This window comes from Ambystoma mexicanum, chromosome 9 (genome assembly GCF_040938575.1).
Source record: "Ambystoma mexicanum isolate Mex_15411 chromosome 9, UKY_AmexF1_1, whole genome shotgun sequence".
NCBI classification, from domain to species: Eukaryota; Metazoa; Chordata; class Amphibia; order Caudata; family Ambystomatidae; genus Ambystoma; species Ambystoma mexicanum.
Genome location: NC_090931.1, coordinates 1,289,650,826 through 1,289,677,631, shown reverse-complemented (window position 1 = coordinate 1,289,677,631; position 26,806 = coordinate 1,289,650,826). Strand labels below are relative to the sequence as shown.

General features: G+C 48.2%; 1 protein-coding gene across 2 annotated transcripts in view; it reads right to left on the bottom strand.

The window, feature by feature from the left end:
• Nucleotides 1-26,806, bottom strand: part of LMLN (leishmanolysin like peptidase) — a 951,783-nt gene that overhangs the window by 102,449 nt on the left and 822,528 nt on the right. For both annotated transcript variants that reach the window (XM_069616632.1, XM_069616633.1), the window contains exon 16: nucleotides 26,402-26,612. In XM_069616632.1, coding sequence (XP_069472733.1) covers nucleotides 26,402-26,612 — 211 coding nt within the window. The remainder of the gene's footprint in view (nucleotides 1-26,401; nucleotides 26,613-26,806) is intronic.

Below are 26,806 nucleotides of genomic sequence, written 5' to 3'. Positions count from 1 at the left end.
GGCATTGGTTGTTGAGAGCAAGTGGTACTGTTTGTTGAGTATGTGTCCAGGAGTTGCTAGTGAGATTGTTAGGAGGAGTGTATGGAGTAAGTGGGGAGTGATTGTGCAAGTGAAAAGAGGGTGACTGAAAAGAAGGTAGGGTGGGAAGGTCGGAGTAGTAGAGTGGCAGAGAGAATAGTTGTGTTGTGTGGCAGAGAGAATAGAAGTGTGGCAGACGAAGCAGCAGTGTGGAAGAGAGAGTACTAACATCAAAGGGTGGATGCAAGGGGTAGAAGGAGTACGAGACAGAGGGCCTGAGGACAAAGACGTAGGGATTAGAGGAAGTGAAGTGGTGGAGTTGAAGTAGCAGAGTAGAGCAAGGAGAGTTTTATATGGAGAGGGAAGGAAACAGAGGACGAGAGCTAGACGACTGAGTGAGGCAGAGCAACTTTAGGCACATACCCAAATCCTGGGATAGAGGCTAACCAATTGGTACAGTGGTGAGTTAAGGAAGTCCCAGAGGGAGTCTACATAAAGAAGGCCCTCAAGAACTGCCATCGAGAGACGAGACACAAGGGGGTCAAGATGTTCTACTACTCGAGAGTTAGCGTGGGAAACGCTACTGCTAGATGAGTGAGAGGGGATCAGCCCCAGCATCCCGCTGAATAAAAAATTAAAAAAATACCTTGAGCCATGTCTGGGAGTTGGAGTATTCTTTGGGCCATCTGTGACATGACACAGGTAGGCTAAGTAAAAGACAAGTGGAGGAGGAAAAAAAGGAAAATAATGTTACCTTCACCAAACAAAGGATTAGTAGGAGTTCTCAAATTAAGTACAAACTGCTTCACATGAAGTCAAAAACAGAGGAAAAATGGCTGTAAATGTATCAATACTGTGAATGCTGGCAGTAGCTTGTTACTTTAAAAAGGACAGTAACACCTTTGTATGGATGTACATGCTTCCTATTTTTTCTTTTTCTGATGCCCCTACAATGTAGGAATCTGTTTAATAAGCACTGGGGTACTTGTTGGTGGACAAAACTGGAAAACAACAAGTAAGCAATAAAGCAAACATGTTAGAGTGTTAAGGAAATGTTCTTTTGCAAATTTCCCTCCTTTGAGTTCAATGGCACTCCCAATAAAGCTGCCTATGTGTTGGTATCCTGGCTGCTTTTGGGGTAAGGGAAATCTTTTTATCTTCACTCATCTGGTGCACAAATTTTTGTTTTTGGGGTCCGACACCATTTTTTAACCATTTTTGATCTGCCTATGACAGGTTGGTGGGATTAAACCATGTTTTACTACTTTCCTCAGTGCACTACATTACACAAACTTTCATAGCGATAATGCCATTTTGAGTACCAGATACTCAAAACGGCTGTTCCTAGTCTTTTGAGACCTGTCCATTTTCCATCTTACTTTTTGGCTTTCTTTCTGCCCTCTCAGACAGGAAACCTCCAAATAAGAGCATGCACATTTGCAGGACAGTCTTGGATTCCTGGTCAGTCCTTTGCGTGAATGGTACTGCTTGAACAGTTTAAGATCAGTAATCGAAGGGTTCCATGTGTTAAATATCCCCGCAAAAATATCACGATGCAAAAATATCGCCATATTTTTGCAGCGATATTGAGCCATGGACCCTGCGGGGGACAACCCCGCATTATTTTTAAATGTGCGGGGGACACCCCCGCTCCCACAAATGATCCCCCTCAAAAATATCGCCTATGGCGAGACAAACAACCATATGTACGGCGATATTTTTGGTGGGGATAATATGTAGGGATACCAATCGAAGTGAGCAGGAATAGTGAGGAGCGGAGTTTCACTACTTTTATTTTTTACTGTTAACAGTTCCACTACTTTTTACAACCAAATTCACCATTCCGAAACTGTACGTTTCGAAGTTAAAGCATACCTGTTTACCATCTTATAGTAGTTGCAGCTAAATTGAAATATGAATGTACACTGATGAAGCCTAAGTGACATAGTGACATAGCCTGGATGGATTCTAACTGGCTTCATAATAGATGGGGCACTCCTGTTAACACAAAAGCATTTCTAATCCCACCCCATCGCCCCCTGGGGTTTGGAACAGTATCTCAGGTAAAATGCTAAGACAATATAGTTTCCAAAGGTCCCGGCCATTCGCATGGGATGCTTTATTAATATCAGATGGCTATAGAGGATTTGTCCATTCTGCCCCTGGGAAAGTGTAAAGTTGTAGTAAGAGCCTTAGTGACTAATTGCTTGTATTATTACAATGCCCACCTGGGAGTACTTCAATGAAACGTAATAGACTGCAGGTGGCTCAAATCGGATTGGTTTCTGGACGTATAAAAAGTGGTCATGCCCAAGCTGTTCACAGGAACCAGGTGTGGCTTCAATTAGAGTATAACATTCAGCTTAAAAATCTTTGTATCCTTTTCAAATGTCTTCAATGGGGCTGCCCCAGGATAACATCACACGTTATATTACAGGATGGAACCTTTGGTCTGTTGAGGATCACAGACTATTCATCTCCAAAACTCGGTCACATTAGGGGATATAAGACTTTCATTCTTGGGGCACAAGATTTGGAGTAAATTACCAAATTCCGTTAATGATCAGTAAGTCGAGGCAATATATAAAGGATCTCACTGACTGACCGACTAGGAAAAAAAAAATGAAAAGCAATACAGGGGCACCACCTTCTTTCCCTTGTTCAAACCATTTAGCTGTTAACCTGCCCCGGCTGCAACACCTTGTCACATGTTGCACTATGCTCCCGCCTATCGCGTCCCCCGCTGTGGTGACAGTTCCACTACTTTTTTCGGTACAGTTCTACCACTGATTGGGACTGTATTGTCCCAATACACATTTCTCCCAATGGATGTCTGTTGCTGGGCAGATGTCAGTTAGCTAACTGTCCATGAATGAAAACAGCCACTATATGTTTGAATGGTGCAGATGCTACCTACTGGAGGGTGGGGTAACCCCTTCCAGCAGTGCTTTGGATAAGAGAAGAGCATCGGGAGCCAACAATCCAAAGAGCGAAGGCTGCACTGAGAGTAAGTGGCAGAATGCAGCAGAAGCAACCAGCATTGTCCAAGCCTATTACTGGGGATCCTCTGCTTAATCTCCAGCGAAAAAAGACCTTTGTCAGTGCCTTCCTCCTCTCAACTGGTGGGCCTAACCAGTCTTGTGTCCCTGCAATGCCATCCTGTCTTCGGTGGACTTTGGAAGTGTCCACGGATCCTCCTGTGGGCTGACCATCCACTGAAGAAACACCATCCAAAGATGCAGTTTTGGACTTCCAAGATCTCCAAGCTGTGGTCCAAGAAACTTGTCGCCCGGAGTAATTGCTCCCCACCTGGGAGGGTCTTCAGCCTGTGCTCCACCACTGACAAGCCCTTAACCTGCCAAAGCTTTACAGGGGTTTCTTTCCCACCTCACCTGCCATGTCTGGACGGTCTTCAGCCATAATGGGTGAAGTAGTGGTCGTCGTCCAAAGGTCTTGTGTTCTGTTCAGCTGCAGGTCTTCTAGAACTGTATCGCCTTCGAAATTGCCACCCAGCCGGACCTAAACTCAACACCTGCTTCAACTATGGCACCTGCAATCCTTGGACCTCCTGCAATGAGACCAATGGCCTGGGTGAGTGATCACAGCGATTCTAACTTATTTCAAGAATCGGAGCAAGGGGCCCAAAGGCATATACAACTTGCTACCCTCTTTTCCCCCCAGAGGGATTGCATGGGTGTAAAGTTTACTCCCATAACAATATCTTTCCCTGGTGGTTACGTTCTGGAATAAGATTCTTTCCTGGATACTACCTCAGAATGTAGGAATTTGGATTATATGTGCATTCATTTGATAAACCTATTTGCATTACTGGAGCTTTCACTTTTAAAACTACGTCTCTGTAGAGGGACTTTTAAGGCTGTCTTATCATATTTCTAGGTACTTAACTTGGCAACCGAACTCATTCAAAAACACAAGAGCCTACTTACCTGGTTAGGGAAGGACTGCTTCAATTAAAAGGTAACTTCCTTGTATTTATAAGACATGTTGTTTAATATTGTAGAACTATTTCTCTCTCCATTATACTGTACCGGGTTAACTATTGCTTTGATTTATTGTATATAACTGTCAAGTAGTGGAAACCGGTGTGTCTGTGTCTGTGTGTCTGTGTTATATAGGGTCATTGCGTTTTACCTGCATTAGAGTATGTATACATCTCTCTGTGGACTGCCATTACTTTGCTATCTACAAGTGTTATTATTTGTACCTACACACCCACCCTCTAATTGCATAAGTCTGTCTGACTGCTCAGCCTACACTTCCCAGAAGGAATTTGATATGACTGTGTAAAAAACCCTCACTCATCCACTAGATTGGCCTCTCAGAAACCCACACAATGGGAAATCCTCCATAACAAAGAGCATGTCTCTCTACTGTTAAGAAAAGTGATCTGGGGTACTGCACATACAGGATAATATTCAGTGTTTAAGATTATCTGTACCAATGTCGGTAAACGGTGCTACTTATTCATACCATAGTTGCATTAGGTATGTCCATACTTGCCTCTAAAATACTTAGCAGATTTTTTATGCACCTATATTTGTTGAAGCTGAACTGTGAGACTTAGCTATAGTCTGGCATGATAGAATGGGTTTAAAAAACCCAACATCAATGAAGATCCCATGATAGAGTGCATTGAGGTTATATGCAGCATACAGAAGGTCAATGACTTTGCCCTTCTATAGGCTTGCTGTCTCAATGAATCCTATGTTTATAGTGGGGGACACAGTCTTGCTTAGTTTCCTTCACATTAGAGGCTTTTGTTCAGAAACATTCTTCCTTAGATGGACTATTGGTAGGAAGAAAACCTTTTGCTTCTATCTGTGCTGCCGCAGACTACCTTCCTCGTCAGTCCCACCCAGGTGTCACTGGGAAGATGGTTCTCTACTGTTTCGATTCCCTTAGGGACCCGAACATGGTGGCCACCATTAAGGGGCACCCCAGCTTTCATGGGCCAATAACCTGTCCCAGATAGATGTTCAACTTCCAGCTGGTGGGTGTATACTTTAAAATAGAATGTGTGGCCATTTCGACCCACAGAAAGCCTTTTTCTTCCCACAGATCTGAAAATGGAGTCTCCTAGTTGTATAACGTATTTTGTTGCCCATCTGTGATTGGGAAGTAACCTGGAATGATCATGTAGCAACATCTCTAAAGGGAGCTTTTGGAGAGTGGGCGTGCATGGAATGGGATGTCTGGTACTCGCCTGGAGTCCAATTCCCTTGAGTTTGCCCGTGCAGATGGCCGACAAACATTTGAATGGTGCATGAGTGTGATTTAAGGATGGGGCACCACCTGCACTTTCCCTACCCCATTTGGACATATAAGCTATCACTCTGAACCAGTATTTTTACCACTGTTCCCCAGGGGTCTAACCTCTCTCCCTGGCTCTTCAACCTGGCACCGCTCGCCCATCGCAATACTGCTTTCTGCTGTAATTTTCAGAGCTATGTGGATGACACTACACTCGTTTTCAGGCACCCCTCTGCCACCTCTTCTCCCTCTCTCATCTCTGAATGTCTTAATGTCTGTCTGCAATCCAGGAGTTGTTTGCTGCCAACCACCTGTGCCTTAATGCCAGTAAGACAGAGATCCTCCTCATTGGCTCACCTGGACCTTCCTTTCCTGTCACTCTCTGGCCGGCCTCCCTGGGCCACCTCCCTACTCCCACCTTTGTGGCTAAGAACCTCGGGTCATTTTCAACTCCATGCTTTCCTTTTCTCCACACATCTCTGATGTCTCTAAGAAGTCAAACTACCAACTGTACCTCCTCAGGGATATTCTTCCTTTCCTCTCCTTCCCCCAGAAGTTCACCATCTCTAAAGCTCTGGTTCTCTCTAGGCTGGACTATTGCAACCGCCTCTTTCTAAATCTGCCTGTAACTACCCTTCTGCAGCTCATCCAGAACAGGACTGCGAGAATTGTCCTTGGCCTCAAGCCCAGGGATCGTATCTCTCCAACCGTGAAATCTCTTCATTGTCGTGGCTGCAAGGATCAAATTCAAGACCCTTTGTTTTGTCAACAAAGCCTTCTGAGGCCTGGGTCTGCAATATTGTCAACTCTCCCTTCAGGAATACCTTCCTACTCAAGCCCTCCGCTCCTCCACCTCCAACTCCAACTCCTTCAGGTCAGTCACTTCTCCAAGCAACAAGTTGGGGGTAGATCTCTTTATTCAGCTGGGGCCTCCCTCTGCAACAGCCTGCCTGCCTCTGAAAGTTCAGGAGAACCATCTTCGGTTCCGGAAGCACCTCAAGTCCTTCCTCTTTGCTTCTGCCTTTGCCCTTCCTCTCCCCTGCGGACCTCTGTCTGCTTTGGCATTGGGCACCAGGCTACCCCTCTGATTTCGGGCCCAGATCCCTGCCCACCCAGACGCATACATCCACTGCCTCTTGGCAACCCTTGCACTTGGGTCTGTATCTGCAACCCTACAGGCCCCTTCCTGCACCTATTAGACACCAGTTGTCTGCTCCTTATTTTGCACTTACCAGCTGCTGGCCGCACATCTTGTTGTTTGATCTCGTGTTAGCACTTCCCATTCTTCCCCTGCCCCTTGCACTGTCCCCTCCCCCCTGCACTTGAGCGTTCTCAATGTCACTGGGCCTAGTAAGATTGTTGTTTTGTCCTCCCTTGTTTCCCTCCCTTGCCTCATCGCGCTCTGAAACACTTGTGTATGGGCGCGATATAAATAAAATATCATATCATTTATCATATCATAAATGCAAGTACTCGCTCTGTAAGTATGAGGCAGGATGATGAATTGAGGACAGAGTCGAAAGCTCTGCACCATTATACGTGCAGCTCTGAAGTCCTGCTCTGTTGTGGAACAAAGGGTACCCTGGCATTGCATCTTCCCCTTAAAAGGGGAGGGCAAGTTGGCTCTCCATCTCTGCAAGCTGTGCTGTTTATGCGCCTTATTGAGCTCCAGGATGTACCTGTATCAGCTGACGCAGACGTCTGAGCACTGCATTCTTTCAGATACATTGCGTGGCAGTCACTGCTGCCAGACACTTTACTCAATGACTGAATCATGTAGCACAACCCTGTGTCATCCTACCGTCACATAGATCTCCAGTGGCGTGTCTTGCTGCACTTTGTTCCAACTGTGACTTGTGGCCTTGGTAAGGTTCACGATTGTGTTTTTTTTAACCCAAAGTTGCTGATTGCTCATTCTGTGTTTATCTGTGGGTGCCTCCAACCTCATCTGGTGTTAGTGGTCCACTCCTCTGGGACTGGGGTGTTGGTTTGCACACCTGTTCATCTGGAGACTGCTACTAAATGTTTTACCTGCAAAATGCCTCCTTACTATACACTTACATCAAACCCATACTTTACATATTTGTGCAAAACAAATGCGGTAAAGAATGCAGCAAAAATATTTTCGGCCATTTTACTTTTGGTCAAAAAAGGTGAGTATGGAGGAAAACAGCTTATCACCACCAACTGACCGGAAAGGTTGCCAGCAATGAACTGCTTCTTGGGTGGCATGTATGTAGAGTCTATTGTTTTATGGTCGTCACAAATACGTTTTCTGCACCAGAAATGATGGAGGAGTCCCAGAGGGACATTTCGTTTAGGGTGGCATTGATGGTTCTTGAGAACACTTTATTAGCCAAAAAGGAAGGAGATGACACTAACCCCACCTCATCCACAATCTCAGCTTCAATCTCTGAAATATAATCCAGCAGAAATCTCACAATTCAGAATACTGAAACCTTGAGTGTAGGTCCAAGGGGTGGTGAAAGCGGCCGTCCAGTTCAATGAGGGTGATAAGCTATCTTGCCCGAAAGTGGATGGAGGCGGAGCAGTGAAACATTTCTGGATGTCCCAGTTATGTTAGAAGGAGACACAGATGGTGTTAGATAGACCAACATCTCTTGTGATGAGGGTATTGGCCATCAAAAATGTACAATGTGAGCCATTCTAAGTACTGCAACAGCAGGCAATGGGGGAGATAAATGCCTGTGGTGTATTTTCTTGAACCTAATAAATACCAATATTGTTGACTCTGGTATGGGGGAGAAGAGGGAAAATACTGCTCTCGTTCTCAAAGGTAAGAGGGTGCTCATCCTTTAAAGTCTGACCAGTTCCATTCAATAGGGACACTGCGCTAAGATAGTAAGGTGAACCAGATAGTAAAGACTATAGATCCTTTGCACTGCTGTTTTCTTTGTGTTTCTTGGAAGGGGAAAGGAGGGGTTGGTCTTCTCCAGTGTTCAGTTTCTATGTTGTGACAATTGCAACAGAAACGTTTCCTTTATGCCCTCTTCCATTCTGCTAACACCCCAGGTTATAACTGATTGACAGAGCTAGCGGTTTTCTTCTGCATGGGTACTGTCTTTGGTTGACTGGTAATCAGACAAACTGATGTTGAGGTGAGCATCATAGAGGAGGAAATGGGATATTTCAAAGCATTATAAGCTTTGTCAATGTTCGTGCTAAAGTATACCTCAGCATACAATTCACCAATATCTGATAGGTGCTTCTGATGTCACACATTCAAGGCAGAATTTCCCCACCAGACATGGTAATGCAGATCTAGTCATACATATTGGTATGACGTCACAAATACTATCAGAGAGAAGATAGGAGTTGAGGTTTCCCTTAAGGGTGTCTGTTTGATGCCTGAGAGAATATTCCCAAATGTGCAGAAAAATATCTGGTCAAGACATTGTTATCAGAAGGAGGGTTGCACCAGGATTGATGTATAAAGCAAATCCCTTTTGCAATAAATGGGCTGAACCAGCTCTTCAATCTTCCAAGGTTGAAATATTGACTATGATTAAGCTAGTAAATCACGACGATGCCTAGAAACTGCAGGAATTCAGCGTGAAACACTACATGAAAACCTGACCTCATTAATACCATCTGATTTACTGTAATTAAGTATTTAAGAATTTTCTTTGAAGCAAAAACCTCAAGCAATACATATGAGCTCAATTTATATTATATTTGTTTTTTGTAGAGTACTCCTCAGATAGTGAGGTTGTGTTGACAAAGTCTGTTAAAATGGTATGTATCCTACTAAGCCCTCGGGCTACTGGGGCAGGTTCAACAGCCATTAATTCATGGGAGAAAATACCAGATTACACTTGGGGAAAAGCGACACACATATGGGAGGGGTTGTAACCATGAAGACCAAGTCAATCATTAGTCTAATGGGGGAAACAGACCAACCAATCTAACCTTTTCCTGGAACATTTGGTGCCAAATGCACAATGTAAAAAGAGGCACAGACTACTAGGTTGTGTGAGAGTTAGGACGTTTTCCAGGGAGTTGTGATGTAGAAGGAAGAGGACCAGGAGAAGCAGAAGGGGAGAACAGGAGGTGGCTAAACAAAATAGGCCACACATTGATAGAGGTCAAGAGTACAGCAAAAAGTCTGCTGGGAGCCTTGATCCAGAATGTGGAAAGAGCAAATGGACACTGAAAATGGGCAGACAGAGAGAAGTCTGCCTGGTAGGTCTGCAGAGCAGAAAGAAAGACTAACCTTGAGAACCTGATATGATAAGTCATTTATAACGTGCCTTTACACAAGTGCTTATAGGTGCGACAAGACAAGGGAGGGATGACAGAGGGAGGACAAGACAAAATATCTTACTAGGCATTGTGTTATTCAGATCGTGCAAGTGCAAGAACAAGAAGTGCAAGCGGAAAGAGGGGAATGCAAGGGAGAAGGGAGGACAAAACGGGGCAGCAATGCTCTGAGTAAGTGCAGCTAGGGCAGTGCGGCTCTGGGTAGTGCAAGGAGAACACAGGAACTGTAGGGTTACAGCCACTAAGTGCGTGGTAGGCCCAGAGGCAGTGAAAGAGTGACTGATCAAGAAAGAGCCTGGTACCCAATGAGTCTTTCGAGGGTAGCCAAGCAGCCAGTCGGTACAGCAGACAGGTAGGTCAGCAGGGGAGGGAGAGGGAGAAAGCAGAGAAGAGGAACGTTTTGAGCTGCTTCCGGAACTTCAGGTGGTCTGCCTCAGGTTTGAGAGGGCCAGGGAGGCCATTCCAGAGGAAGGTACCTGCAGAGGAGAGAGATCTACCCCCACTCTCTGCCTAGAGAAGCGTTTAACCCTTAGAGAGTTGGAGGTAGCTGAGCAAAGGGCTCAAGAAGGAGGTATTTTGGAAGAGAGTGTTGGATGTACAGTGGGCCCCAGCCCCGGAAAACCTTGTGGACAAGTTTAAGGGTCTTGAACTTGATCCTTGCAGCCACCGGCAGCCAGTGTAGGGATTTCAGGCTGGAGAGATACGGTCCCTGGGCTTGAGGCCAAGGATACGTCTCGCAGTCCTGTTCTGGATTAGTTGCATAGGGTGGAGCATAGAGAAAAGCAGATTGAGAAAGAGGCTGCTGCAGTAGTCCATCCTACAGAGAACCAGGGCTCAGGAGACAGTGAGCTTCTGGGGGAAAGTGAGAAAGGGAAGAGTCCCTTTGAATAGGTGCAGCTGGTAGTGGGACATCTTGGCGACGTCTGAGATGTGAGGAAAGAGTGAAGTTGAAGATGACAAGAAGGTTTTTTTGTCCGTCATGGTGCATGCTCCCACACCCTTGAATCTAGTGAGGGCACCCTTGACACTGGCATCCTTAAGGGCTTATCAAGCCCCTATGAAGCACCCTAGAATCTCCTGGACTCAGCTGGCGCCAGGTTCATAGTAGGTGTTGAACTCATGAAACTATATTCTCAGCTCAATGAGGCTGAGCCTTCCGGTACAGGGTGTGGCTGTGGGACTGCTTTACCTGAAGTGGCAGGGTACGGTTAAGGGACTAGTTGCCTGGAACTACTTGCAAGGCTATTTAAACCGCACCCTGCAAACAGAACACGCTTCGCGTTATTCTGCACTCCTGCAGCGTAACGCTCACCGTGTCTGCTCAGCTCTTCTTCAGCCACGCCCGTCCAGAGTTTTCTATCCATCGGCACCTGTGAATGGAAAAGAGAAGAACAGGAGTTATTAAGCGACGAAGGCCTTACCTGTAATCGAACATTCCGGCCCTGCCTTCCGCTTATTCCCAGATCCCCGCATCTGCAGAGAAGAAGCAGAAAAGAAGGTACCGCACTAGCATCCATCCTCACCTGGGTCGGCATCTTCCAGGAACTTCATCGAGTGGTCCTTCCATCATCTTCCTGGAATCGCATCACACCTGCTGAATAGAAAAGGCACAGCGGGTTAGTCACGCACAGCAAGAAAGGCTATTCGAACATTTGGCGTGCCTCGCATAGCGCTACACTCACCTGCAAGAAACCTGCTTAACATTGCAAGGAGAGTCAATCTGTCATCCGGAAGCCACTCGACAATACGCCTAAAAGAAAAGAACGCTAATTAGAAAACTTGGGCGACAGACTTTAAGCATCTATTCCAAGAAGGCATTGGTATAGAGACTTACCTGCTTACTCAGGTTCTTCCAAATCAGCAGCAACACCCATCAGATCAGTGAAGTAACTTGATCTTGGGGAAAGACTGTACATAACGCGTCCCTGCCAGAGAGTGCAGGACAGAGAGCCCACCTTTTAAAAACCCAAGGTGAGCCAGAAGAAGAGAAGGAAATCGGAAAGTGGTGAAGCCAATCCGGCTCCATTCAGTTGGCTAATATCTTGTTTCGACGTTGCAGGCAAACGCCTTCCGAAGTGAGATCGAAGGGAAGAGGGCAAGCACCATCTTAGAAGCAGTGCAACACCAGTGCAGACAGCAGTCTTCAGCCATGAGCTACGCCCCCCGTAGAGACCAGGTGAGCGTGACAGAATGCAAAGCCTTACACAAATTCTCTACCTGGGCGTCATGGAAACTTCGGAAACCAATCAGCTAGCCCAGCTTTTGGGGGAACTCAGGGCCGAGGTACATTCAGCTAAACAAGAAACTAATGCCTTGGGAAGGGAATGGATTGTAGCCAAGGACTGCACTGACAAATTGCCAGACAGAAGCTGTTTGCCCGGCACTTCCAAGGGCAGGCATTGGATATCGAACTTTTGTCTTTGCGTCAAGGCAACCAGGATCTGCTAACTTACATTGCAACCTTTAACAGACTGATAGTGGAAACTGATTGGCCAGGTGACAAGAGAACAACGCTGTTTTACCGTGGCTTGAGAGGGGAGTTAAAGGACGTTTTGGCTCAAGTGGTTAATCCACCCATAGACTGTGCTGAATACATAGACTTGGTGATCATAGCTAGATCATAGACTGCAGAACCGTAAGGCAGATCGTGCTAGAATGGATTCTCGGGTATATGTGCGCCCAAAGGAAAACACTTCCAAGGTCACCGACGTGTCAGAACCCATGCAAATTGGAGGAGTGCGAGGGCCGTTATCCAAGGCTGAAAGGGAAAGGAGAAGACAACATCAGTTGTGCCTGTATGGCGGGTCAGCGAGCCATTTCCTCCGAGAGTGCCCAGTGAAACCACCCAAAAAGGCAGTAGGGGTTGCTGGCAAGGTTGAGGCAGAGTCTGAGCTGGAAAACTTCTCTGCCCGTCAAGCGTAGAGGTCTGCTTGTCGAGCAAAAAGAAGGACTCCCAGACCTCGCACCTAGTATTGCCCATGATCCTCATAAATCACCAACAGCCGTCTCGAATGCATGCAGTCAGAGCATATATCGACAGCGGAGCCATTGGAAATTATATGGATCAAGAATTGGCTTCAAGGATGAAGCTTCCCCTTTGCGAAAAGATAACAGCAGATAGTCACCACTGTCGACGGAACTGAAATCGCTTCGGGCCGAGTAACTCACTCTATGACAGAGATGACACTTTTGTGCCAAGACGGACATCGGGAAGCTATCGTGTTTGATATAATCAAGGCTCCACAATTTCAAATAATTTTGGGAATTCCATGGCTAGAATCACACAATCCTTGCATCGACTGGCGTGCTAAGAGGCTGACCTTCTCAGTTGAATGTGCTCAAACTTGTTATCCAAATGTTAGGCAGAAACCTGTGCAGTTCCCTCTGGGACCACTGCAAAAGATTTAAGACTACAGATGTTTGGCAGTAAACCCACTTGGTAGCAGTCTGTACCACACAGATTCACTTGGTAGCTGTGGCTGAGCAGTCAGATTTCCCTCAAGAAGAGTTAGGCAGTATACAGAGTATTCACAATAGGTCAAAAGAACATAGTAGAACAAGCAAACACTGACCAGAGCTTGGTGTAAAAGAGATATAATTATTTATTTAAAACCACATCTAATAAAACACACAGGCACTAATTTTAAGCGGTTCAAAAACACGGTCACTAAAAGATATACACTCCCTTAAAAGAATTTTAGACAAGTCTTAAGTAAAGCCCCACTTATTTTCAGACAGCGGTGAGCGCTTAACGCAGATGGCACTCTAATAATTAATTTTAAAAGGGAGAGAAAAGCAGAATATACTTTGAAACAGATCCCAACACTTTCATAAGAACACAGCAAGAGAGGAAGGCAGAGTCAATCCGTGAAGTTACAGTTCAGAAAGCCGGATCCACTTGAGAGGATCAGAACGAAATGTGTCGAAGGTCACACGGTTGAAAAGTGCACGAAAGTCTCAAAAAGGTTCAGAAAGAGTTTGACTAAAATAAAAGGACCAGTTAGATGGTCAAGGCGGTCAGCCCAGTCAAGAAGGTTAAGGGATTATTATTACCTTGTAGCAATCTTTAGAAAGGGAGGCCTGGCGGACACGGTACCTTAAAGTGGTGAGAATACTCCAGCGGGGGCAGTTGTTCCTGGCAGCGGATGCAAGTCGGTGGTTTGTCCGGGGGAGGAGAGGATCTCGTCAGGGAGGAAGACCGGAGTCTGTTGCACTGCCAGGGAAGAAACCAGCTGCGGAGTTCTCAGTTAAAAGGAGCGGTCCTTTTATTTGCGGTACAGGGGTAAGTGGCTATCCGGTTGCTGGGGTGCTTGGCACGGGCAATTCAACCACAAGACATCCTGGGAGGTGAGAAAAAGAAGGTAAACTGGTTGTGCCCACCAGTCAGGGGAAGAAGACCCTCCAGCAGGGAGATCTTCTCTGTCGTCGGGAAGTGGCGAGTCGGTTCCGCAGGGCTCCACCGGTGGTGTCGTCGTAGCAGGTCGGCTCAGCTTCTCCCTCGTCGGATTCTCAGGTCCTGTGGCGACTTCTGAAGTTCCAGTCCCCAAAGCCCTGCTTTTATGCAGCACACCCCCATTCACTCAGCCTAGCTGTCAATCAAACATGCTAAGTGGTGAGCCGGCTGGCTCACCACTTGGGCCAATCACAAAAGAGTGCGACTTGAGTTACCAAGGTAACTCAGTCCAGGGTGCCTAAACCCCCTCCCACACCCTCTGTGGTACCCAGACAGAGTGGCACCACTTTGGGAGGCTTCTGTGGAGAAGCCCGCCAAAAGTGGAACAAAGGGCTCGACTTGGGTTGGAGTCACAGAAGAGAACACAAACGCCATTTTAGACTCGAGTCCTGGCAAAAAATACCAACCAGCAAATTAATATTAAATAACTAAACCGGTGGTATGTTCGAGGCTATGAGAATTAAATAATTAAAGTTGGTAGCCTTGAACAGTGGGAAAATCGCGGTCGAATATAAAAAGTAGTATCCACTGCCGCCAGCCAAAACTCGATCAGGGGGGACGGAGACGTGCCCCCTCGACTAACAGACGCCGGGGCAATCGAATTTCCCCGACCAGTACGTCCACAATATGATGGTTTGTACTGGTTTCTGTTCATAATTTGGGACTAGTAAAGCCAATGGTGACTTTACATGCCCTGGGAGACAGTAGTCAGTCCCAGGGTATGGAGTCTATGGTGGGGCGTCACCCTGTGTCACTGCACGGAGGGTGCTGTGTAACACACATAGTAAAAACACATGAGACCCTATGGAGTAAAGGACCCCATAGCCCATAAAACACATTAGCAGTCAAAGGAACACCATAAATCATGTCCAAGAGTGGGTGAAAAAGAGTCTCACTCTTGGCAGTAGAAAAAAACAAACTCCAGAAATCCAGCAAAGCTGCTAGGGGACTCACTAGGTTAGGAAATTCAGCCTAAACAGAGAATTCTCCCTAACACCAACTAAAGAACCTTTGGTCACAGGAGCGGCAGCAATCATGAGCCCAACTAACCTACTACCTCCTGTATATCAAGACTATCAGGATGTTTTCCAGAAGGATCAAGCCAACACGCTGCCCCCCCACAGACCTGACTGCCAGATCGACCTTATACCAGGCGCACAGATTCCGTGCGGTCGAATCTATGCACTCACAGAACCTGAGAACCAGCATTTAAAAAAATATCTAGACCAGTACCTGGCTAACGGTTTCATTTGCCCGTCCAAGTCCCCAGCGGCCTCACCCTTATTCTTTGTGCCTAAAAAGGAAGGTGACCTTAGGACTTGCATCGATTACCGCGCATTGAATCAAGTCACTGTAAAAAAACGTTACCCGTTACCTCTGATTCCCGAACTATTGGACCAAGTTAAAGATGCCTGGATTTACACCAAGTTAGACCTCTGCGGAGCATACCACCTGGTACGAATTAAGAAAGGGGACGAATGGAAGACCGCTTTCCGCACCAAATACGGGCTATTTGAATACTAGGTGATGCCTTTTGGCCTTTGTAACGCCCCAGCGGCGTTCCAGTATTTCATGAACAACGTTTTGCGGGAATTGATCGATGTGTGTGTCGTAGTATACATAGACGACATTCTGGTATACTCCCGTTCAGAACAAGAGCATGTGAAACATGTCCGCGCAGTTTTGGACAAACTTCGACAAAACAGACTATTTGCTAAGCTGGAAAAATGTTTTTTCCATGTGACTGAGGTTGAGTTCCTTGGATTTGTCCTAACTCCTCATGATGTGCGCATGGACTCACGAAAGGTCGATGCCATTCTCAATTGGCCGTCTCCAACCTCAATTAAAAGAGTTCAGAGCATGCTCGGATTTGCCAACTTCTATCGTCGTTTCATTCCAGGTTTTTCGCAACTAGTGCATCCCATCACCTCCTTGCTGCGCAAGAATAAACGTTTCCTATGGACAGAAAAGGCTGAGAAAGCCTTCCTGGAGCTAAAACAAAAATTCATATCAGCCCCAATTCTGAAACACCATCGTCCAGATCTACCGTACGTGGTGGAGATGGATGCTTCCAGCCTGGCAATGGGAGCGGTCCTCTCGCAGAGAGACCCCGAAACTGGTCAACTCCACCCGGTAGCCTTTTGGTCACAAAAATGTACGGCTCCCGAGTTGAATTATGCTATTACGGACAAAGAACTGTTGGCCATCAAGGCGGCCTTCAAAGCTTGGCGGCATTATCTCTTAAGAGCAAGGCACACGATCACAGTAATCACTGACCACCTCAATCTACAGTACCTGAAGGTGGCGAGAGCTCAATCTTCTCGCCAACTCCGCTGGGCATTATTTTTTGCTGAATTTGATTTTGTAATTACTTACCGACCTGATTGTTGAAATAGCAAGGCAGATGCATTGTCCCGTATAGGGATGGACGAAACATTCACCAACCCAGACCCAGTCCCCATCATTCCTGGAGAGAAGATTCTCGGCATTACAATGTCTCTAACATTAGATGACATCCAAGAAGAAATCACACATCTCATTGATTCCAACCCCCTAAAGGAGTGGCCGACTAGAAGTGCGCACCAATCCATCTCAGACCAGTTACCATATTTTCGAGGATGTCTCTATCTGCCCAGCAGGGAACTTCAAGAAAAAGTAATCTCCAATTACCACGAATCATTAGTAGAAGGTCATCCTGGAATCGCTAAGACTGAGGCCAAGATTAAACACTTTTGGAGGCCCACATGGCGTAAAGACATCAAGCAGTTTGTATTATCCTGTGGAGTTTGTGCACAAAACAAGGCCCAAACTGGCGTGCTACAGCCATTGGATATTCCACCTACACCATGGCATACCGGTCTCTTGATTTTATAACAGACCTTCCTCCTTGTAACGTATTCAACACCAGGTGGTGGATTTGTTCTCTAAAATGGCACATTTCATCCCACTGAAAGGGTTGCCTTCAGCTTCGATCCTGGCTAGAGAATTTCTGGAACAGATAGTCAGAATACACAGATTCCCTTCCATCCTGATCTCAGACCGAGGCAGCAAGTTTATCTCACGTTTCTGGAAGAAATGTTGTGAATTAGCTCAAATTGACATAAGACTTTCCACCAGTCACCATCCCCAAACTGATGGTCAGACTGAAAGGACCAACCAGACCTTGGAGCAATATCTCAGGTGTATGCTGCATCAAACGGAAAGCAGCTGGAAAGATGTTTTATGGATCACCGAATATGCCTATAACAACTCCCTACATTCCAGCACTGGTCAGAGTCCTTTCTATACAATATATGGGTTACACCCACGAACTTCCAATCTTGACCCGCCTCAATTTCTGGAAATGCCTGCATTGAGAAGCTTGCATTCTACCATCACTCAAGCCTTTAAACAAGCGACCGACCATCTAAAACAAGCTAAGGAAAGGAACAAGTTACTTACCTGTAACTGTTGTTCTCCAGCATGGGTCTGGCATGGATTCACATGCTCATGAATATTCCCAGTCGTCAGGCCGCAAATCCTCGGTAAAGAAAAAATCAGTATCAGTTTCGTTTCTGATCTGCCTTTCTTAGTAGTAACCAATCACTGATCTCGTTCATACTGCCCCAGCCAATGACTGCCCTCTACCTAAGCCCCTCCCCCGCCAGCCATCCTCAGATTTGGTAGTTTGTAAAGTGGCAGTATGACCAAGTGAAGAGCCACAGAGGGGAAGGAGGGAGGGTTCGCATGTGAATCCATGCCAGACCCATGCTGGAGAACAACAGTTACAGGTAAATAACTTGTTCCTTCTCCAGCATGGGGTCTGGCATGGATTCACATGCTCATGAATATAAGAATACATAGCAGTATACACATGCACAACCACGGGAGGTGGCAACAGGCTCAACATTAAGCATCTCTTACCTCCTCACCAGGCTCACCTTAAGCGAACAGGTTGCGCAGCACTGCTTGGCCAAATCTGGACTCCTCCCTGGAGTCCGAATCGAGGCAGTAGAATCTTGTGAAGGTGTGCGTTGATATCCACGTAGCAGCCCTGCAGAAGTCCAGCAGGGGCACACCAGACAGGAACGCCGTGGTAGCAGCGATCGCTCTGGCCGAATGGGCTCTCGGACAGCCAGGCAGCGGTCGGTTTGCCAACCGGTGACAGTGCATGATGCAGCCGGAGAGCCATCTGGAAATGAAAGCCTTCGAGAGAGCCTTCCCTTTATACACAGGTCCAAAATTCACAAACAGCTGTGATGTCTTCCAAAAACTCTTTGTGCGGTCCACGTAGAACTTCAGCACTCTAGCCACATCCAGCGAGTGCAAAGTCCTCTCGGCTGGAGACGAAGGGAAGAAAACTGGCAACACCAAGGGCTCGTTGAGGTGGAAGTCCGACGGCACCTTGGGCATAAAGGAGGGGTGCGTCCTCAGCACCACCCTTGTTTCGAGAAAAGTCAAGTATGGGGGCTTGCAAGATAGGGCCTGGATCTCTCCCACTCGTCGTACGGAGGTGATGGCCACAAGAAATGCTGTCTTCCACGACAGGAAATTCAACGGCGCCGAATGCATGGGCTCGAATGGGGCACCCATGAGCCTGGTCAGCACCACGTTGAGCTCCCAAGTCGGGGCAGGGGCCTTCACCGGCAGGAACGATCGGAATAGTCCCTTCACAAATTCCTTCACCAGGCGATGAGACCACAAGGACGCCCGTCCTGTAGTTCTGGTGTATCGGGAAATAGCAGCCAGATTTATCTTGATGGAGGCGTGAGCCAGTCCAGCTTTGGCCAGCGACAGTAGGTACGGCAATACTTGAGGGGCCGTAATCCGCAGAGGGTTAATCTTCTGTGCACGGCACCAGACAGAGAACCTCTTCCACTTATGTCCATAGCATTTGAGAGTTGATGACGCCCTGGCTTTTGCAAGAACCTCTCTGCAGTCAGCCGGGATATCGTATCCTCCAAACTCTAGTGCTGCAGGAGCCAAGCCTGCAAGTTCAGCTACTCCGGGCCGTGATGGAGAATGGCGCCTCCTTCTCTGGAGAGAAGATCCGCGTCCGTCGCCAGCTTGATAGGTGGGGCCGCTGACAAGTCCAGAAGGTCCGGGAACCAGATCTGTCTCGGCCACGCCAGTGAGACGAGGATCATCCTGCACCTGGACCTCTTGAGCTGGTTGATGAGACGGAGCAGCAACGGCAATGGAGGGAACGCATACAGGAACAGGCCGTCCCAAGGGAACGAGAAAGGATCGCCCATGCTCGGTTGTGCGAACCTGCTGGTGAACCTATGGCACTTGGAGTTCGTTCCTGTCACGAACAGGTCGATCTGGGGTTTGCACCACCATTGAAAAAGCCGATCCACCTGGTCCTGGTGTAGTTCCCACTCGTGGCACGAGCGCAGCTCCCTGCTGAGTGAGTCGACAATGGTGTTTTTTATTCCTGCCAGGTGGAAGGAAACTAGAAACATCCCCTGGGCGACGGCCCAGTGCCACAGATCCTGGGCCTCCTTGGATAGGGCTGGGGATCTGGTGCCTCCCTGCTTCCGGATGACGAACATTGTGGTGGTGTTGTCGGTGAAGATCCTCACCACTTTGTCCTTGAGGGACGGAAGGAACGATTTGAGCGCCCAGAACACAGCTCGTAGATCCAGGATGTTGATGTGAAGAGACCTCTCCTCCGGGAGCCAGAGGCCCCTTGCATGGAGATCTCCGGTGTGGGCCCCCCATCCCTCCAGGGAGGCGTCCGTCGTTACCGTCTCCCGATATGCCAGGGGCCTGAAAGTCCATGCCTGCCGCAAGGTGCGCACGGGTACCCCACCATAGAATCGCCCGATGGAACTCCTCGTCGAGCGGGTTCCTGTCTTCGAAGCTGCCCGCCGCTTGAATCCAGCGGGCGTCGAAGAACTCTTGTAGCAGACGCATCCGAAGTCTGCAAAGGGGCAAAAGGTAGATGCATGAGGACATCATCCCGAGGAGGGACTTGATGGAGCTCACTCTGGCCACATCCGTGGCTAACAGGCGCTGCACCTTGCCCAAAATGGCCTTCGTCCTTTCTTCCGACGGAGATGCCAATAACTTCACTGTATCGACCTTTGCTCCCAGAAACAGTGCCACCTGCGACGGGACCAGATGGGATTTGGGGTAGTTGATGGCGAATCCCAGCTCTGTGAGCAGGCGGACGGTCCTCGCTGTGTGTTCGACGGCGAGTTCGCTTGACCTTGCACGGATTAGCCAGTCGTCCAGGTAGGGGTAGACGTGGATCCCTTGCAGGCGCAGCCGCACCGCCACAGGTGCGAGGCACTTGGTGAACACCCTGGGTGCCGACTTTAATCCGAACGGCAGGGCTCTGAATTGGTAGTGACGCCCCTGGACTACGAATCTGAGGAACTTTGTGTCCTTTTAGAATGGAGATGTGGAAGTAAGCATTCTCCAGGTCCAGTGACGATAGGAAGTCGCCCTGCTCCAGCTGTCCCAGCACGTGCTGGAGGGTGACCATCCTGAATTTCTGTGCCTTGATGTACTTGTTCAACCGACGCAGGTCCAGGATGGGGCGCCAACCACCTGTCTTCTTTCTGACGAGGAAGTATCTTGAGTATACTCAGGAGCCCCGGAGCATCTTGGGGACGAGCTTGATGGCACCCTTCTTGAGCATCGCCCTGACCTCCAACAGCAGTTGAGGGACGTGATTCTCCTTCCTGGCCACGGGAAGAATGTGAGGACACTTCTTTTGAAATTCCAGCGAGTGTCCGCGGGCCAAGGTGTCCAGCACCCATTGGTCGGTGGAGTTGGACTCCCACACGCTGACGAACTTAGTCAGCCGGCCTCCCACTGGGGTGCTTCGGTGGGGGTCCGACGCTACGGCCGGTTCAGTCCTGCTTGGAAGAGGCCTTGCCGCCTTGGCCTCCTTGCTGACGGCGGCGAGACCCTCCTTGCTTGCCGCGGCCTCTGTAGGCCTCCTGGGACGAGGAGCGGGCCGCCTGGCGGTAAGTAGAAGAGCCACCGCTGGATCCCTTGGAGGCTCCCTGTCTGCCTCCAGAGCTCCGAAAGGGCCGCCGTTGCTGAAGGACTCCTAGGGCTCGGGCTGTTTCCGTGTCCGTCTTGATGACCTGGAGGGACTCCTCCACCGTCTTTCCAAACAGGTTGTTGCCGTCGAACAGCATGTCCAACACCTTGGCAAGTCCGTCGGCTTGAGCCATTCTCGTCGGAGGAGGCAAACCCTGGTGCCCAGTTGGCGAAATCCGGTATCGGCAATGTCCGTTGCCACCGTTATGGCGTGATCCGACGCCACCTCACCTTCCTGCAGAATCTGTAGGGCCTCCGCCCTCTTGTCGTCCGGTAGGAAGTCTAGCAGAGGAGCTATCTTGAACCAAAGCTCCCTGTCGTAACGGGCCACAATCGCTAAGGCATTGGCCGCCTTAATCGTCGTAGCCGCCGAAGAGATGACTCGTCGTCCCATGGAATCCAACTTCTTGCCCTCGCTGTCCGGCGGGGAAGTGGAAGTTGAAGTTGCCGCACCCGCCGCTTTCTTCTTGGCCGCTGCCGAGACAACAGAGTCCGGCGTGAGCTGGGCCCTGGGGCACAAGGGGGCAGCATCGGGGACCCGGTACTTCGTCTCGTACCCGTCCCTCTTGGCGGGTGTCGTGGAAGGGTTCTTGAGGATAGCCAGCCCCTTGTCCCAGATGTCGTCGAGCAACGGCACCGCGAAGACCATCTTTCTCTTGGCCTCTCGTCGTTGGTAAAGAAAACCCTCCTTTTTCTGTTCCTCAGAGCAGAGCTGGAAGAGCTTAGATGCCCTGGCTATCATGGCGTGAAAAGAGTCAATTTCGTCGGGCAGAGAGGGGGGGGGGGGTGGGGTGATGACGGGGTGTCCGTTGTGTCATCGCCGCCGCCGTCGTCCGTCGCTGTATCCGTCGCCGTATCCTCCCAAGGGTCCGGCGAGGGGGATGAGGGGTCCACAGGCCTCGCGGGCACGAAGGGCGGAGCGGGGTGGACTCTCCTCTGCTTGTTTCTCTCCAGAAGCTTACCCGGGTTCTCAGACTTCCTCTTCCCCGAACCAGAGCGCTGGCTTGTGGTTGATGGAGCCGGGGAAGTCGCGCCCTGCCTGGCAGCCGAGGAGCCCGACCTTTCGGCACTCCCGGTGCCCGCGGACTCGCGTTGCTTGGCCTTCTCTTGGGTCCCCGTCGCCGGGGCACCCTCACAGGACTTAGAAGACCGCTCAGACTTTTTCTTCGTCTTCTCACCTTCTGTGCCCTTCTCCAGCCAGGCGGCGAGGCAGAAACAACGATCTTGCTTGGTCCGTTCCGACAGGTTCTTGCAGAACGCACAGTCCTTCTCCACGTGCGTCTTGTCCTCATGAAGGCAGTAGAGACATCTCGAATGCTCGTCCTCCTTGAAAACATTTTGCAATCCGCATTCTGGGCAGCTCTTGAACAGCTTGGATCCGGGCGTCGAGCTTCCCTTGTCCTGGGACATGTCTGTTGAGGTAGGCCACAGATCTTCTGGAATCCTCCAAGAAGCGTAACTCGATGAAAACTTCACCCTTGAGGGGCGTAGAAGAATTCCGAAACGGGTCCCCGTTATCGGAAGGAGAAACGGTGGAGTTTGAGGCTCGATTAACTGAAAAAATGAGAAAAATCTGAAAAAGCGCAAAAACGCAGTAAAAGCTTGAGAGCTAAAACACGAGGACTCCAACACTTCAACGTGCGGTAAAAATCTGAGGATGGCTGCCAGGGGAGGGGCTTAGGTAGAGGGCAGTCATTGGCTGGGGACAGTATGACCCAGAGATCAGTGATTGGTTACTACTAAGAAAGACAGATCAGAAACGAAACTGATACTGATTTTTTCTTTACCGAGGATTCCCGGCCTGACGACGGGGAATATTCATGAGCATGTGAATCCATGCCAGACCCCATGCTGGAGAAGATGCAAGAAAATCGGCTGACGTGCATAGAAGATATCAGGTAGGGGATCAAGTCTGGTTGTCATCAAAACACATTCCAGTGAAAGGAACTCGTACCTTCAATCCTAGATATTTAGGTCCATATACCATTAAGGCCATAATCAATCCGGTAGCTATGAAATTGGACTTACCCTCACACATGATTCATCCTGTGTTTCAGGTCTCTCTTTTGAAACCGGTGCAACCTGGGACGCGAGTTTTAAAAACCACCGAAACCAATCACAGTCAATGGAGAACCTGAATTTGAGGTCAAAGAGATCCTGGACTCAAAAATCACTAAATCAAAGCTATTTTACTTAATACACTGGAAAGGATACGGACCACATGAAAGATCGTGGGAGCCTAGCGAACACATGCATACCCCACGGCTACTAAGAAAGTTCCACCGCAATCACCCATACAAACCACGACCAATGGGTGAACCCGTCATTAGGGGGGCTTTAGGGAGGGGGGGAGGCTGTCATGGCGCATGCTCCCACACCCTTGAATCTGGTGAGGGCACCCTTAACACTGGCATCCTTAAGGGCTTATGAAGCCCCTAAGGCGCCAGGCTCATAGTAGGTGTTGAACTCATGGAACTATATTCTCAGCTTAATGAGGCTGAGCCTTCTGGTACAGGGTGTGGCTGTGGGACTACTTTACCTGAAGTGGCAGGATACGGTTAAAGGACTATTTGCCAGGAACGACTTGCAAGGCTATTTAAACCGCACCCTGCAAACAGAACACGCTTTGCGTTATGCTGCACTCCTGCAGCTTAACGCTCACCGTGTCTGCTCAGCTCTTCTTCAGCCAAGCCCGTCCAGAGTTTTCTATCCATCGGCACCTGTGAATGGAAAAGAGAAGAATAGGAGTTATTAAGCGACGAAGGCCTTACCTGTAATCGAACATTCTGGCCCTGCCTTCTGCTTATTCCCGGATCGCCGCATCGGCAGAGAAGCAGAATAGAAGGTGCCGCACGAGCATCCATCCTCACCTGGGTCGGCATCTTCCAGGAACTTCATTGAGCGGTCCTTCCATCATCTTCCTTGAATCGCACCGCACCTGCTGAATAGAAAAGACAGAGAGGGTTAGTCACGCACAGCAAGAAAGGCTATTCGAACATTTGGTGCGCCTCGCATAGCGCTATACTCACCTGCAAGAAACCTGCTTAACATTGCAAGGAGAGTCAATCCGTCATCCGGAAGCCGCTCGACAATACGCCTAAAAGAAAAGAACAAACGCTAATTAGAAAACTTGGGCGACAGACTTTAAGCATCTATTCCAAGAAGGCATTGGTATAGAGACTTACCTGCTTACTCAGGTTCTTCCAAATCAGCAGCAACACCCATCGGATCATTGAAGTAACTTGATCTTGGGGAAAGACTGTACATACCGCACCCCTGCCAGAGAGTGCAGGACGGAGAGCCCACCTTTTAAAAACCCAAGGTGAGCCAGAAGAAGAGAAGGAAATCGGAAAGGGGTCAAGCCAATCCGGCTCCACTCAGTTGGCTAATATCTTGTTTCGACGTTGCAGGCAAACACCTTCCGAAGTGAGATCGAAGGGAAGACGGGGGCAAGCACCATCTTAGAAGCAGTGCAACACCAGTGCAGACAGCAGCCTTCAGCCACAAGCTACGCCCCTGTGGAGACCAGGTGAGGGTGACATTGTCTCGCAGGAAGGAGGTGGAAGAAGGTCCAAGGCGGGCGGCCAGCGTGAGAGAGGGAAAGCAGGGGCAAGGGTCCCAATGAGAAGGATATCCTTCTTACTGGTATTGAGGCAGAGATCATTGGAGGTGCACCAATACTGATTGTGGATAGACAGTCAGGAATGAGTGAGAGACGAGAGGAGGCTGAGGGGAGCCTGAAGGCAAGCGGAGTGTCATCCGTATAACGCTGAAAGTTAGAGGAGAAGGTAGAGATCAGGTGGGCCAAAGGGGCCAAAAGGAGGTTGAAAAACCAGGGTGAGAGGATAGAGCCCTCGGGAACGCCAAAGGTAGAGAGAGGTGGCAGAGAGAAAGGGACCAAGTTGGACCTGGGAGTGGCAGTCCAAGAGGAAGGTCGTCAGCCACTCCAGGGCCTGATCCATGATGCCCAGGTTCTCACAGCATTGATTGATCTGGATGGCGTGGTTGACCGTGTGGAACGCAGAGGAAAGATCAATGAGGATGAGGACAGACGGAATGCTGGAATCAAGGTTAGAGATCAGATCTTCACATGTGTTCAGGAGAGCAGTTTTCATGCCTCTGGCAGCTATGAAGCCAAACTGATGGTCATGGAGACAACCAACAGCCAATTATAGATGCGAACCTAGGAGAGTAACCATTGGCTGGGGTTGGGGGGAGTTATAACTACCACAGCCGAAAAGGAGCCATGTGGGGGGAAAATCCTACCAAAGGAGACCACTAGGAAAGGAGGGTGAAAGCTGGTAGCATGGTAGTAGTTTGCAAAGAGAACAGATTCCTGCAGAGGACAGCTCATCTGCAGGTCTACCAAGAGCAAGTAAAGAAGCATACTCGAGTGGTTTAAATACTTTGCGATGCAATGTATTAAAGGATACATTTGTGTTCGACAACCTTGCAAGTTTGTGAACTACCATAGGGAAGTGTATATTAATCTAAGGACATTAGGTCCTCTTAGCTTAGGCCCCTTTTGATCAAATTTAATTTATTAATTCACCCGAACAATAAGTGTTAGATACCCTCTTATATTGGGTCAATATATATGCTTAGTTAGTTCTGGTGGGGTATTCTATCACTCTACACTGATCCTAGGACTGTAGCTAAGGGAAACCCAGGAAAATGTTTGGGGAAACCGGTTCAAGGAGGCTAGACCAGTCCTAAGGAGAGAGTTGGAAAGGGTGAGCGGTGTGTGGTAATCCCTATGATTCTGGATCTTGTCCCAGGACCAACAGTGTACCAAGTACTGCCAGAAAGGTCATCCTTTGTTTATTGAAATACCCTTTTGTTTCAGCACCTCCAACCTGTCAAGTAGGCTATCCTCCGTTTACCGTACAACCCTTTTCCCATCAAAGACAACCTATGTTCAAGTGGGATTAAAAGCTATCATGTTTCAATTGATATGCGTCAGTGATGTGCCACTCCTTCCCCATGATATTAGTCTTTTCCTGTATTGTAATGTGTACAATGAAACTAAATCAACTGACTTGATTTAGGTCTTCGTATACACACATGTACAGGGGATTTGAACATGCTGCACTGTTACCAATGACTATTTAGATATATTATTACATGACAAAATTAAATGAATTTAAGATTTTTTAAAAAAATAGTATGCCTTTCAAAGTCAAAGCAAAGTCATGTTGGTTATTTGGAATCAAAACATGGCAATTAATTACATTTAAAGACGTTATTTTTTTTAAAAAAAGCAGTCTAAGGACTAGGTGTCCTTTTGCACATACTGCTGAGTCTGCTTAGAAAAAAGAGAAACATCTTAAATCAACTTACCTATTGCCATGGTCTTTGTTATGTTATTGTGAGGAGGATCCCGTTCAGGGGGACATGATTCACAGAAGTCCCAACAACTGGGACAGATCAGGCTCCCACCATATACCCAGCCATTCAACTGGATACTGATGGCGAGTACTTGTCCTGCATGGCTACATAAATATGTGGTTTGCTGGACCCAAACCTTTAGTCCTTCTGAAGAACATGAGACCTTTTAAAGAAAGAAATACAAAATGATTTTCACAGCTTTTTTATTAACACACACAAGCTGAAGGTATTGCTTTTAATTTTTTTTTTTTTTTTTTTTTAAAAACAGCACCCATAGAAAACTCAAAGACCACCCAGGACTCTTGCAAGTTCAATTCAGGTTAACTTGATGGGCATTTCTTTCCATAAAATGTAGGA